Source organism: Pungitius pungitius, chromosome 18 (genome assembly GCF_949316345.1).
Source record: "Pungitius pungitius chromosome 18, fPunPun2.1, whole genome shotgun sequence".
NCBI lineage: Eukaryota > Metazoa > Chordata > Actinopteri > Perciformes > Gasterosteidae > Pungitius > Pungitius pungitius.
In genome coordinates, this window is record NC_084917.1 from 775,669 (window position 1) to 787,870 (window position 12,202).

Below are 12,202 nucleotides of genomic sequence, written 5' to 3' on the forward strand. Positions count from 1 at the left end.
TGGGACGTACTTACAGGAGTTCCCCAGCAGCACGCCGCCAAACTTCACGCACTCCTTCTTACTCAGCTGGCTCCAGTCCAGGCCCGTCAGGTTGAACTGGGGGGGTGAAGAGGTCCACTCAGGGACTGGTATCCAACAAGGACCAGAACATCCAATACATCTAATACAACCAATGGAACCAATAGAACCAACAGAACCATCCCTCCTGATCAGCTTAGGAGAGCCGATACAATACTTCTGCTCCTAAAGGTCGGAGCGAGAATGCGTAACCATGGCGACCCCTGATTGCGCCTGTCACTCACCATCAGAGTCATGTTGTCGTCGGCGATGGGAGAAACGTTGAAGCCCAGAGCAGAAGCTGAGGAGCACAAGAGGGACACGCTGCAATGAATGATGGGTAACGGCGGCCTGATACCAATCAGGATCAATAAAAGCAAATAGAATCAAGAGAAAGTCTATAAGTTCTATGATGTGTGAGAGGTGTGCGTTTGTTTGTCCCTGTTGCCGTGGATACGACACACCCAGTTAACTTAATGTGCCCCTTAGATACGATTCATTAGCCCTCATTAGTCCACATATACTCACTTTGTCACATCCAGAGAGGAAGCAGAGAGAAATATCACAGCATCATCATCATCATCATCATCATCATCATCATCATCATCATCATCATCACCATCATGGAGGAAACACACAACATACACAAAGTATCAATAACAGGTTTGATGTCCTGATGACGGTGATTCATTAATAAAGATGGAAAGTACAGGAACAACTAAGTGTTGTGTTCATTCTGTTCTGATATAATAATATAAATCATAAAGGGATCGAAAGGCGGACAAAGGGGGGAGGGGGGGGGAGGGGGGGGTCTCACCCTGGTCCGGCGCGATGCAGTCACACCTGTAGGAGGTGACGTAGTCGGGCTTGAACCCGCGGTTGATGGGGTAATACGTCCAGGCTCCGACCTGCAGACACAAACCGGAGGTCATGTTCACGCTGAAGACGCCCCCCCCCCCCCTGCGCCCCCCCGCCCCCCCAGCGCTCCACCCACCATCTTCTTGATGGCGTCGGAGATGAATATGAAGGAGATGAGGCTGGAGAAGCCCTCCTCGGTGAAGCGCGTCATGTACTTGATGATGTAGCTGGCGTCGGACAGAACCAGCACGAAGCACTGGAAGCAGGAGTGGAGTCCAATCCACAGGCGGAGCTCCATGTAGTCCACCTGGTTGTTCCTGGGGAGGGGGGGGGGGGGCTTTCATCACCTCATCTTCATCTCAGCATCATCACATCTGGAATCCGCTTTGTGATTGGACTCACTTGCTGAATTCGTAGAGAAGCTTCTCGAAGATGAGGATGGGTCCGGTGGAGCTGAGGATGATGAGAGGCTGTCCCCCGAAGACGCAGAAGACCGTCCCCGCTAGAGCCGTGCCCAGGAAGCTCTCCATCACCCCCTTCAGGGGACAGAGGGACACAAAGAGGGACATGGTTAGCCCGGCGCCCTGCCCTGACCCCGTGACCCTGGGTAGTGACCCCTGTCTCTGGGACCTGGTAGTTGTCGGTGGCGTCCCCCAGCAGCCCCCCGAAGGTGATGGCGTTGGTGATGCAGCCCAGGTAGATGAAGAGGACGGCGGAGATGGACTGGATGTGGAAGCCGTCGTAGATGTCGCTGCAGAACCACGGGACCTTTCGCTTGATGTCCAACCACAAGCCGCCGCCGAACCTGAGGGACGAGTCCACAATCCCACAATGCACTCTGTTTCTATACGCAAACATCAGAGACAGTATTATACGTCTTTCATGGAGTCCATCTGGACCTGTATTCATGTATTGTGTCCATCTATTAAAGTTTGTGTATTATATAATATTGATGTCCAGATGAACGGTGGGACCTGGACCCTGTGTGACCTCTGACCCCCCCTCGTACCTCCCAGTGAACTTTAGCTCCTCTCCGAGCTCGTGAGGAGCCGGGAACTCCTCGTCTTCTCCTCCGGCCGCGCCGCCGGCCGCGCCGTTCATCTGACCCAACTCGTTCAGGTTCAGCACCGACTTCCTGCGGGGACACGTGGACAGAAGGACACATGGACATCTGGGGGTTAGAATCAATGTGATGTCCAGAAGAGACTCGCTGGGGAACACAGCTGTTTAACCCTGGGGGGGGGGGGGGGGGGAGACTTTAAAACGTTCCAAGAAGGTGGAAAGAAAACAGTTTGTGCCTCATTTCCGCCGATGGAACCTTCTTGGGGGCTCGATGCGTATTTTGGGGTCCCACTCCCCCCGGGGGGAGGACGATCACCTCGTCCAGGAACTCGTCCACGCCGCCGCGATCAGGTCGTCGCGGTCCCGGGCCTTGTAGGCCACGTCGCTGAACAGCTGAGGAGCAGGAGAAAAATTAAAGGAGGCTCATGGAAGCAAGTCAGATCCAAACGGGGGGGGGGGGGTCACGGGGGGGGGGTCACTCACGTCGTCCACCATCAGCGTGGCGACCAGCTCTGCCGATCTCATTGTAGGACTTGGTTTTGCCGTGTGGTCCAAGCAGGATGAAGAGGAAGCTGTGAGGAGGGACGCAATGAAACATTATGCATTATTCTATCATTATACAATTATAGTAATATATATATATATATATATATATATATAATACTTTAATGTAAACAGCTTCTTATGAATATTTATATAGCTCCGTGGAGAGATTAAAGGGGGGGGGGCTCACCGGGTCGGCACCGGACCCGGTGAGGCCCCCCAGCGTCGTGGCCTGAGCCAAACGGACGAAGGAGACGAAGGGTTTGTCCAGGAAGTCCACCTCCCCGACCAGGACGTTGGAGGCTTCGGCGTCACGAGGGATCTTCTTCATGAACCTTGTTCTTCAGCTGGAGGCGGAGAACAACTCTTCATCTTGCTCCTCTTGACCCACTCCTCCTCCTCCTCCTCCTCCTCCCCCCCCCCCCCCCCCGCAGCATGTGGCAGTGGAGCTGTAGGTGCTTAAATTCAAATCCTAATCTGTTAATTCTGCTTTCAGAGTCAACAACTTTCTTCTTCAACGGCTGTGACCTTGAACCTCTCGTACCATCAGCTGCCCCCACGACCCCCCCCCCCCCCCCCCCCCCCCCCACACACACACACACACAGACTTACACCTACACACACACACACACACACACACACACACACTGTGTGGATTAGAGGAATTAAGCAGTTAGGACTTTAACGTCATAATAAGGCTCAACTTTTCATCTTGGGCACAAACAACAGACACACACACGGAGGGGGGGGGGGGGGTTATGGTTGTTATTCTCACAGATCAGCTGATAACAAATCAATGACTGTGCAAAGGCTCCTTCTCCTCTTCCTCCTGTGACCTTTAGGAGACATCTGATGAAACCATAGGATTGTGATCTGGAGACACACACACACACACCACACACACACACACACACTCACACACACACACACACACACACACACGACACACACAGACTTACACTACACACACCACTCACACACACTCACCTGGTCGGTGCTCGGTGTGTCTGAGATGTCGTTCATGCTTCGGCTCTGAATCTGATCTGAAGAAACAAAACACACATTTAAACGTTTAGATTCATGTTCAGGAACATCTTTCAAAAGAGGGACAACCTCCTCTTCCTCCTCCTAGTCTTCCTCCTCCTCCTCTTCCTCCTGCTAGTCTTCCTCCTCCTCCTCCTCTTCTCCTGCTAGTCTTCCTCCTCCTCCTCTTCCTCCTGCGAGTCTTCCTCCCCCTACTCTTCCTCCTGCTAGTCTTCCTCCCCCTACTCTTCCTCCTGCTAGTCTTCCTCCTCCTACTCTTCCTCCTCCTCCTCTTCCTCCTGCTAGTCTTACTCCTGCTAGTCTTACTCCTCCTACTCTTCCTCCTCCTCCTCTTCCTCCTGCTAGTCTTACTCCTCCTACTCATCCCACATTGAATGATATTGTGTCTGAATGAAGATGAATAAATAACACCCTTCATAACTATAACTGGCTCCTTGCAGGATTATGTTTTAATGACTCATTTTCCAAAGCAGGAACAAGAACAAGAACATTCCACACTGAGCCTTTCATAATAATCCTGTGAATATTTCAGCTAAAGCTCCAAAGTAAACACGCAAACATTCTGCAACACGTTTAACTCACGAGAAGCAACGTTGTTTTAGTTCATTACACGAGTGAAGCAGGCGGTTAATGGAGGGAGAGCCGATCTATTTCTATGTTTAATTATATGTGGGTCATAATTCATAAATAAATTAAATATAACACATAAATGTGTTTCAGTGGGGAAGAAGAGAACTGTGTGTGTGTGTGTAGGTGTGTGTGTGTGTATGTGTGTGTGTAGGTGTGTGTGTGTGTGTAGGTGTGTGTGTGCGTGTGTCTATGTGTAGGTGTATATGTGTGTGTGTGTGTGTGTGTAGGTGTAGGTGTATATGTGTGTGTGTGTGTGTGTGTGTGTGTGTGTGTGTGTGTATGTGTATATGTGTGTGTGTTCAGACTCACGCAGGCGGCTCAGGCTGCCTGTCTGCTTGGACCGGAGGTCTTCTGTGGAGCGGTGGGTCCCAGAAGCTGAACTAGTGTTATGAGTCGGGTTAGTAGGAGGACTACGGTCTGACGGAGCAGAAGTAGAAGAAGAAGCAGAAGCAGATTTGAACTGGGTGAGCACGGGGAGGTGAAGGTGGTCGTAGCACCGAAGAAGGCCCCTATCGGCGGTGGTCTACAGCGAGCTTACTGGACGTGGCGTTGGAGGACTTCCCGATGTCTGCCAGCGAGCGGTGGATGGGTTTCTTGGTCTGGTGACGGTGCTTCCTGAGCAACACGAAGCTGATCTTCTCCTTCAGATCCGGATCAATGAGACCCTCCAGGATCTGTCGATCCACGATCTCATCTGGATAAACAGAAGAAAGCTCACAGCCTCAGACTCTTCTGTAGTGGTCCATAGATGTCTATGAGGAAATGACTCTACTTCTGTGTAGTGACCAGCAGGGGGCGACTCCTCTGCTCCCATAGACGTCTATGAGGAAATGACTCTACTTCTGTGTAGTGACCAGCAGGGGGCGACTCCTCTGCTCCCATAGACGTCTATGAGGAAAAGACTCTACTTCTGTGTAGTGACCAGCAGGGGGCGACTCCTCTGCTCCCATAGACGTCTATGAGGAAATGACTCTACTTCTGTGTAGTGACCAGCAGGGGGCGACTCCTCTGCTCCCATAGACGTCTATGAGGAAAAGACTCTACTTCTGTGTAGTGACCAGCAGGGGGCCACTCCTCTGCTCCCATAGACGTCTATGAGGAAATGACTCTACTTCTGTGTAGTGACCAGCAGGGGGCGACTCCTCTGCTCCCATAGACGTCTATGAGGAAATGACTCTACTTCTGTGTAGTGACCAGCAGGGGGCGACTCCTCTGCTCCCATAGACGTCTATGAGGAAATGACTCTACTTCTGTGTAGTGACCAGCAGGGGGCGACTCCTCTGCTCCCATAGACGTCTATGAGGAAATGACTCTACTTCTGTGTAGTGACCAGCAGGGGGCGACTCCTCTGCTCCCATAGACGTCTATGAGGAAATGACTCTACTTCTGTGTAGTGACCAGCAGGGGGCGACTCCTCTGCTCCCATAGACGTCTATGAGGAAATGACTCTACTTCTCTCTTGATTTATTCCCTCAGTAAACATTGTAAACATGAGTTTATGGTCTCAGTCTCTAGTTTCAAGTCTTCTTCAATGCAGCATGATGTTCATTTAGTAAATGATGCTCCATGTAGAGTCAGGGGATTCTTTAGGGCGGTGCCTAATGCTGATTGACAGGTCTCCATCCAGATGTGGTCACATGATCACAGAGGTTATCTAACAGGAATGCTGCCTTCAGCTTGGTGGCACGGTGCGATTGATTTGTAATTGCCAAAGTTTTCCTATTGGCACCAAACAGCGCATTGATTTCTCGTGTGCGGCGTGAGGAGTAATGGAAACTATGCCCCCCCCCCCTCCCCCTCTGTCCCCCCCTCCTCCAGCGCGTGGACTCACCCACGATCTGCGGCAGCGAGTACCCCTCCAGGTCGAGCAGGATGCTCCCCGTCTGCAGACAGGTCCGCAGCTCAAACAGGCTGTGGAGGGTCAGCGTGGAGACGTGGGGTTTGCTCCACCTCTCCCCCCCCTCCTCCACCTTCTCCTCGAACTTCACCCACCTGCCGAGAGGAGACGTGATTCAACCTGTAAGTTAAAGCCTTGTCGACCCCCCCCGACCTCTTCAGAGGGGACACACCTGCTTCATTACTTTGGGACTCAGCCCCCCCCCCCCCCCCATGAGACGTGTGTTTGCACCTCGCAGACTCTTTCCACTCCAACTCGCCCCCCTCCTGCTGCAGCGTGTCCATCTCGGTGAACAAGGTGGGCGTGGGGGGGCTGTCCTCCTCCCCCAGGATGTGGCGCAGCCGCTCTGCAGCGGGGGACACTGGGGGGGGGGGAAAGTCGTGTAATACACTGTACGTGATGTATACATGTCAACCCTCCCGAAAATCTCCCGGACCGACCTTTCTCCCGAATTTATCCCGATTTCCACCCAGACAACAATATTGCTGCACCATCCGTCACCCCCGACCGCTAGCACCCCCCCCCCCCCCCCTGTTGACAACTTGAATATCTCTCGAATTCTGAGGTCTCTAGGTCGGCAACTATGGTCCAGAGTAGTGGGGTACGCTCCAGACCATCGCCATGGAAACCGAGCATCGCGGTTAATTAGAATTTGACTCGATCTGCTCCGGCCGCCCCCCCCATGGTAATGTACATGCGTGTGTGTCTCCGGTGTTTCTTGACATCCGGAAGCTTCAACACCAAAAAGGAAGTGAACCCTGGCGTGACGTCGAGGAGGCGGGACCAGCCTCGTCATGTGACCAGTAGGGGATCAATGGTGGAATCTGTGATACAACGCAATGTTCCATTGGCTCCGTCACGCCAGCGGGGTCACTGCGGGTCACCTGACCTGAGACCATCTTGTGTGCTCCGGCTACTGGTTGACCCCTGAGTGACGACCTCTGACCTCTGAGCGGATCAATGCATTCGGTGGCAGCCAATCACGTTATTAATAAAGCACCGAGGGGTAAAGAAGTGACAGAAAAACAACATGAATCGACAATTCAATTCATAAAGATGTGTGCTTTAAATGAGTCTACTTTAGTTTATTACTTCATAGTGACTCTTTTGTTCTCATACAATACAATTTCATTGTTTTTGTCACATTGTTTTTTTGTTTTATGGTTTTAAACAACGTCACAGAAAACTATTTGAACCGTTTTAGTTTAAAACTATTCCAGTAATCACATAAACAAAGAGTCCTGAGAAAGCAAAGTTCTGTGGTTTCACTTAAGTAACCAAACAAGTCCCTCAGTCCTCGAGACTTAACAGCTGATTGTGTAAATGTTCATAATCAACGTCAATGAATCCACCCTGGAAACCCTCCCCCTCCCTCCCCCCACCTCACCTGTCCGGGAGCCAGGTAAGGTCCAGCTGGAGCCCGGGACGGAAGGAAGCGACATGCTCGCTGGTTCTGAGGCCGACCCTCAGCTTTGTTTTGGCGGTCTGGCTTCCTGACTCCAGCTCTCGCTCACTGCTCTCAGTGTTCAAAACGCCTTTAAACCAGTCGGAGGAAATAAAAAAGGAGAAAAGGGGCTTTTCTGACCTGCTGCAGAAATGCACTGAAACCTCCAGAGGCCTCAAGAAGGGTGACACACACCACAGGGCCTTCTAGTACTCTCCTCCCAGAAGTCCAACACACACACACTCTCACGCACACACACATACACTCACACACACACACTCTCTCACACTCGGACAAACACATGCAGCGAGGACATCCTCACCGACATAACTTCTACTTTCTTGCACCAGCGGCTCCAACCATCCACCTTCAGGTCTGCTGAAAACTCCTGAGCGAAATAAAACAAAGCATTCCACACACACACACACACACACACACACACATACACACACAGCTTGGAGTTCCTCAACCTTAATCAGCTTACAGGCTTCACGGCCCCTTTGGGAACAGGGACCACAGCTGACTTATGTACATTTACCAAATGATTAAATAATTACGTATATTAGGAACGTCAATAGATAAAAATGAAATAATGAAGCTTAGATGATGAGCTGGAAGTAGCCTAGCTTCTAGCTTAGTGGTCCAATTGCACTCATCCTCCTTTTGTTTGACCTGTGGAGGAATTCCTCTGCTCAGTTCTGGTTTGTTTTACTTCCAAAGCAAAAGGTTCTCTCCATCTTCAGCTACCGTCTCGTTTTCTCATCTAACTGACTGCAGCTCGTGCTGCTTCAGGGGTCAGGGGTCAACGCACACCGGTAGTAAACAAAGCTGCGTTGAAATATTTTTAATCTCAGCCACAATAATCTCATAGATAAACGCTTTAACTTTGACAGCCCTAATATAAATATGTATAATATAAATATGTATATGTATAAGTACATACACCTACTTATATTCATCCTATACGTGAGCTCGCTGCTTCTAACTCGTGGCGGAGATCACACGAGTCTCTGCTGTGTGGACCGCGCTTTATTTCACGCTCCTTATATCCAGCTAGTATCCGTGATACTCAATGGTATTCAACAATTCTCAAAAATGCTGTACGGTGTTCAACAATACTCCACGATACTCAATAACACTCCTCAATACTCAACGATACTCCACGATACTCAACAACACTCCTCAATACTCAACAATACTCCACGATACTCAATAACACTCCTCAATACTCAACAATATTCCACGATGCTCCACAATACTCCACAATATTTCGCAATACTCCATGATACTCAATTCCATAATACTCAGCAATACTTCACAATTCTTAATAATACTCCATAATACTCCACAATACTCAGCAATACCCCACAATGCTCCACGAAACTCCACGACACTTCATGATACTCCTCGATACTTCAGGATATTCAAGAATACGCCACTCCGCAGTTTTGTCAACTCTTTTGTTTGTTTTTTGCTTTTTTACTTTGCCCTGTGAGTTTTCCTCCCAGTGGACCCTTCTGAGTCTCTTAAGCTGAGTGAGCATTGATTCGTGACCTGTGGAGTTCAGGACATCGTAACCCACGTCGGCTCTGACCTGAGGGGTCGGCGTGGCCGTGGCGCTCCCCACTGCCCTCGTCGTCGCCGTAGTGCTCCTCCCGGTCGTGGTAGTGGCTGCGCTGCGAGTGCTCGCGGTGCGTGTGGTGGTCGTAATGCGAGTGCCGCGACTCGCGGTCCACGTCGCTGGCGTTGGAGTGATGTCGGCGCCTTTTCCGTCGGTGGGGAGCCGGGACGCCGATGTAGAGCGGCTGGGCCTCTGAAGGTCAAAAGGGATCAAATGCGGTACAACTTGTGGAGATGATCAAGTCATGAGAAAGCATCAGAACTGTAAAGATACGAACACTTTGCATGTGACAACAAATAATTCAAACACTTTCTAGAGAAACATTGAATCCTCAGTGAAACTAGGACCATGTGAGACCAGCAGTGACCATAAATCAGAGAAATGGACCGAACTTTTGAAAGTGAAAACAGAGCAAAGAGGATGTAAGTATGTGAATAGATTATTAATCAATGTATTAATTATTATTAATTATTCATAGTTTTTGAACACTAAAATGATTAACTATTTAACTTGATTTGTATCTTTTTTCATGATTAATGTCATTATACTAGTGTTATTCTGCACTAAAGACTTGTTCTAGTTCTTCTCTACTTCTAGAAATAAAGCCTTTCATTTTGAAGAGAAAATAAAAACCATAGAGAGAAAAATGTGACAGGACAAAAGATCCCCTGAAACCAACAATTTGACCTTTTTGAGAAACAAAAGATTTCACTTTCTTACTGAGAGTTTGATGACGAGTTTGAAGATCTTCTGCTCATCTAGCTTAGCTTTAGTTAGCTTAGCACAAAGACTGGACATTTCTTAACAAGGAGCATTTTCCATACTCAAAGGATGGATTCACACATTCCACACTTTGTGTTAAAAAGGTTTAAACTACTTGTAGTTGGGTTTTTTTGAGAAAAAGAAGCAACGAGTCTCACAGAGAATAAACATGCAGCTCAAGGTGCATGAACTCATCCAATCACTGTGAAGACAACGGTCCCCAAAGGTTAAATATTCTGTTTCCTGTTTGCTCACCGTCCTCGTCGTCATGGCGCCTGTGACCTCGACTCCTCCCTCGCTGCGAGTCGTGATGATCCATCCTGAAAGCAGAAGAAACCTGTGATTTCCCAGAATTCCTAGCAGAGCTAGCATAACGAGCTCTAATCATTTGGACAAAATTGTTTAATTTTCTAAAAAGGTTGAATTATTGGACTGATTTAACCAAATGGCTATTTGGATGTATTCAAAAATGAGTTTATGATGAATCTTGAAAAAAAAGAATGTGAATGCATTGTTTAATGCAGGTTTTACTTCCTGAAGCTGGACTTGGGGGGGAGTTTTTCTAGGCTGATCAATAGATGTCGTTTTTCATTGCTTACGAGCCGCTGAACCCTGATCAGTGATGTTGAAGGACGGTATCACACACACACACACACACACACACATGAATTTATCTTAAAACTAGGTGATAAAATCAGAAAGAATGGTTTCAAATGAGCAGCAGCTTCATTTCAATGTGAACTCTGATCTTTGGGTTTGGTTGTCTAGGCAACCAAACCCCATAACATTCCATTGTAAATATCTAACAGTAAAAATAGAATAATGGGCGCAGTAAAAGCTACAGTTAAAATTTTAATTGTTCTTTTATGTCCACTAGTATTAGTCAGTAGAAACAGCTGATCGCTCAAAAAATGGTCAGAATTCTGTTTTAGGTTGAAAATTTATTCAACCTGAAAACATTATATTTCGTAGAAAAACACCACTAGTGAAAGTAAAAATCGTTCTTTTGTGCAAACGAGGAAAGTTTTGCTGTTTCCCCAAATACATTTGGAACCTTTGTGTTTGCATGGGAAGGGAAGCCTGGTGTTGGAGCATCGACCCTGTAGTGTGACCCCCCCCCCCCATTGGGAACAAGCAATCAGCCAGCGAGTCGTGCCCCCGGCTCTGGGAGTCGGCCTCGGAAAGAGGCCAGCCGTCCTCTCGTCAATAAAACGAGGCACTAAATGTTCTTCAGTCGCAGCAACGACAAACTCAATGAATAGAATAAACTTTATCTGATGTTTATATTAACAAGTACGAGTTTCTTTTTGGTGCCTTTTGTTTTGGGTTCAATGCTTAATAAAAAACAAGAAATATCTTCTCTTTTTTGTAGAATACAGCAGAAATTTACAGTCTGACAGATCGGAGGGAAAAGAATGAATTAATTGAGAAATTGGTTTGACTGGTTCTGTAAGAGGGTTACAACAACCTAACCCTAACCCTCAACCTGAACCTCATCTTTTAGTGAAGAATGTTACTCACCTCACGTGAAAGAAGATGCTGAGCAAAAAAATTGAAGATTTTTGATTGAAGATCCTCTCTGTTTTTATATTGTTAAAAGTATCTTAACAACGATAAAAAAAATACTAAAGTTACAAATATTTCAATATTCTGCTGTTTGAAAGAACAAACTGCTCCGAACGACCGGACGCACAATCTGAGCATCGCACACTGGAGCCCTGTGTGTGTGTGTGTGTGTGTGTGTGTGTGTGTGTGTGTGTGTGTGTGTGTGTGTGTGTGTGTGTGTGTGTGTGTGTGTGTGTGATAAATACATATATTGATGGGGAACGTTAGCTTGTTCATTTTCCTCTGAGGATTGGGTCAGTTATTATTATACTTTTGTCAAGTCTATTTTGTAATATTAATCTGAAACTGCAAAAAACTTCAGTTATCTAAAAGATTAAATGGATTAGAAAGAGCATTTATTAAAATAGTAGAAAATAAAGTAAAATAAACATTGATTTTTATCATTATCATTATAGAAAAAAAAGAGGGAAAAAAAATACATTCAACCAATTAATCCAAACCAAAATGGCCACCACACATTGCCGAATTAGCTCGCTAAATGGTGGAAGGAGCTCTGTGATGACATCAGGACCACAGAGAGCCTTCACATCTTCAGACTAAACACCAACACACTGTAGACCTTAAACTGGACTTATAATGGATCTGATCTATAACAAGTTGTACCTCAGCTTATTTGATGAAATTACACTTTCTTGTCTCTTGTTCTTCTGAGTTTGTA

General features: G+C 47.6%; 1 protein-coding gene across 1 annotated transcript in view; it reads right to left on the minus strand.

Annotated features, from left to right (window-relative positions):
• Window positions 1-11,608, minus strand: part of slc4a5b (solute carrier family 4 member 5b) — a 17,272-nt gene extending 5,664 nt beyond the window's left edge. The window contains 21 exon segments of the mRNA XM_062558776.1: window positions 1-96; window positions 303-358; window positions 875-965; window positions 1,052-1,232; window positions 1,318-1,451; window positions 1,546-1,720; window positions 1,925-2,050; window positions 2,214-2,317; window positions 2,320-2,370; window positions 2,461-2,484; window positions 2,486-2,549; window positions 2,711-2,725; window positions 2,727-2,884; window positions 3,508-3,563; window positions 4,504-4,611; window positions 4,733-4,888; window positions 6,026-6,186; window positions 6,323-6,452; window positions 9,130-9,348; window positions 10,174-10,238; window positions 11,440-11,608. The exon segment at window positions 1-96 is cut by the window's left edge and continues 96 nt beyond it. Of these exon segments, the coding sequence (XP_062414760.1) occupies window positions 1-96; window positions 303-358; window positions 875-965; window positions 1,052-1,232; window positions 1,318-1,451; window positions 1,546-1,720; window positions 1,925-2,050; window positions 2,214-2,317; window positions 2,320-2,370; window positions 2,461-2,484; window positions 2,486-2,549; window positions 2,711-2,725; window positions 2,727-2,884; window positions 3,508-3,563; window positions 4,504-4,611; window positions 4,733-4,888; window positions 6,026-6,186; window positions 6,323-6,452; window positions 9,130-9,348; window positions 10,174-10,237 (2,169 nt within the window). The 5' untranslated portion in view covers window position 10,238; window positions 11,440-11,608.
• Window positions 11,609-12,202: the final 594 nt, after the last annotated feature.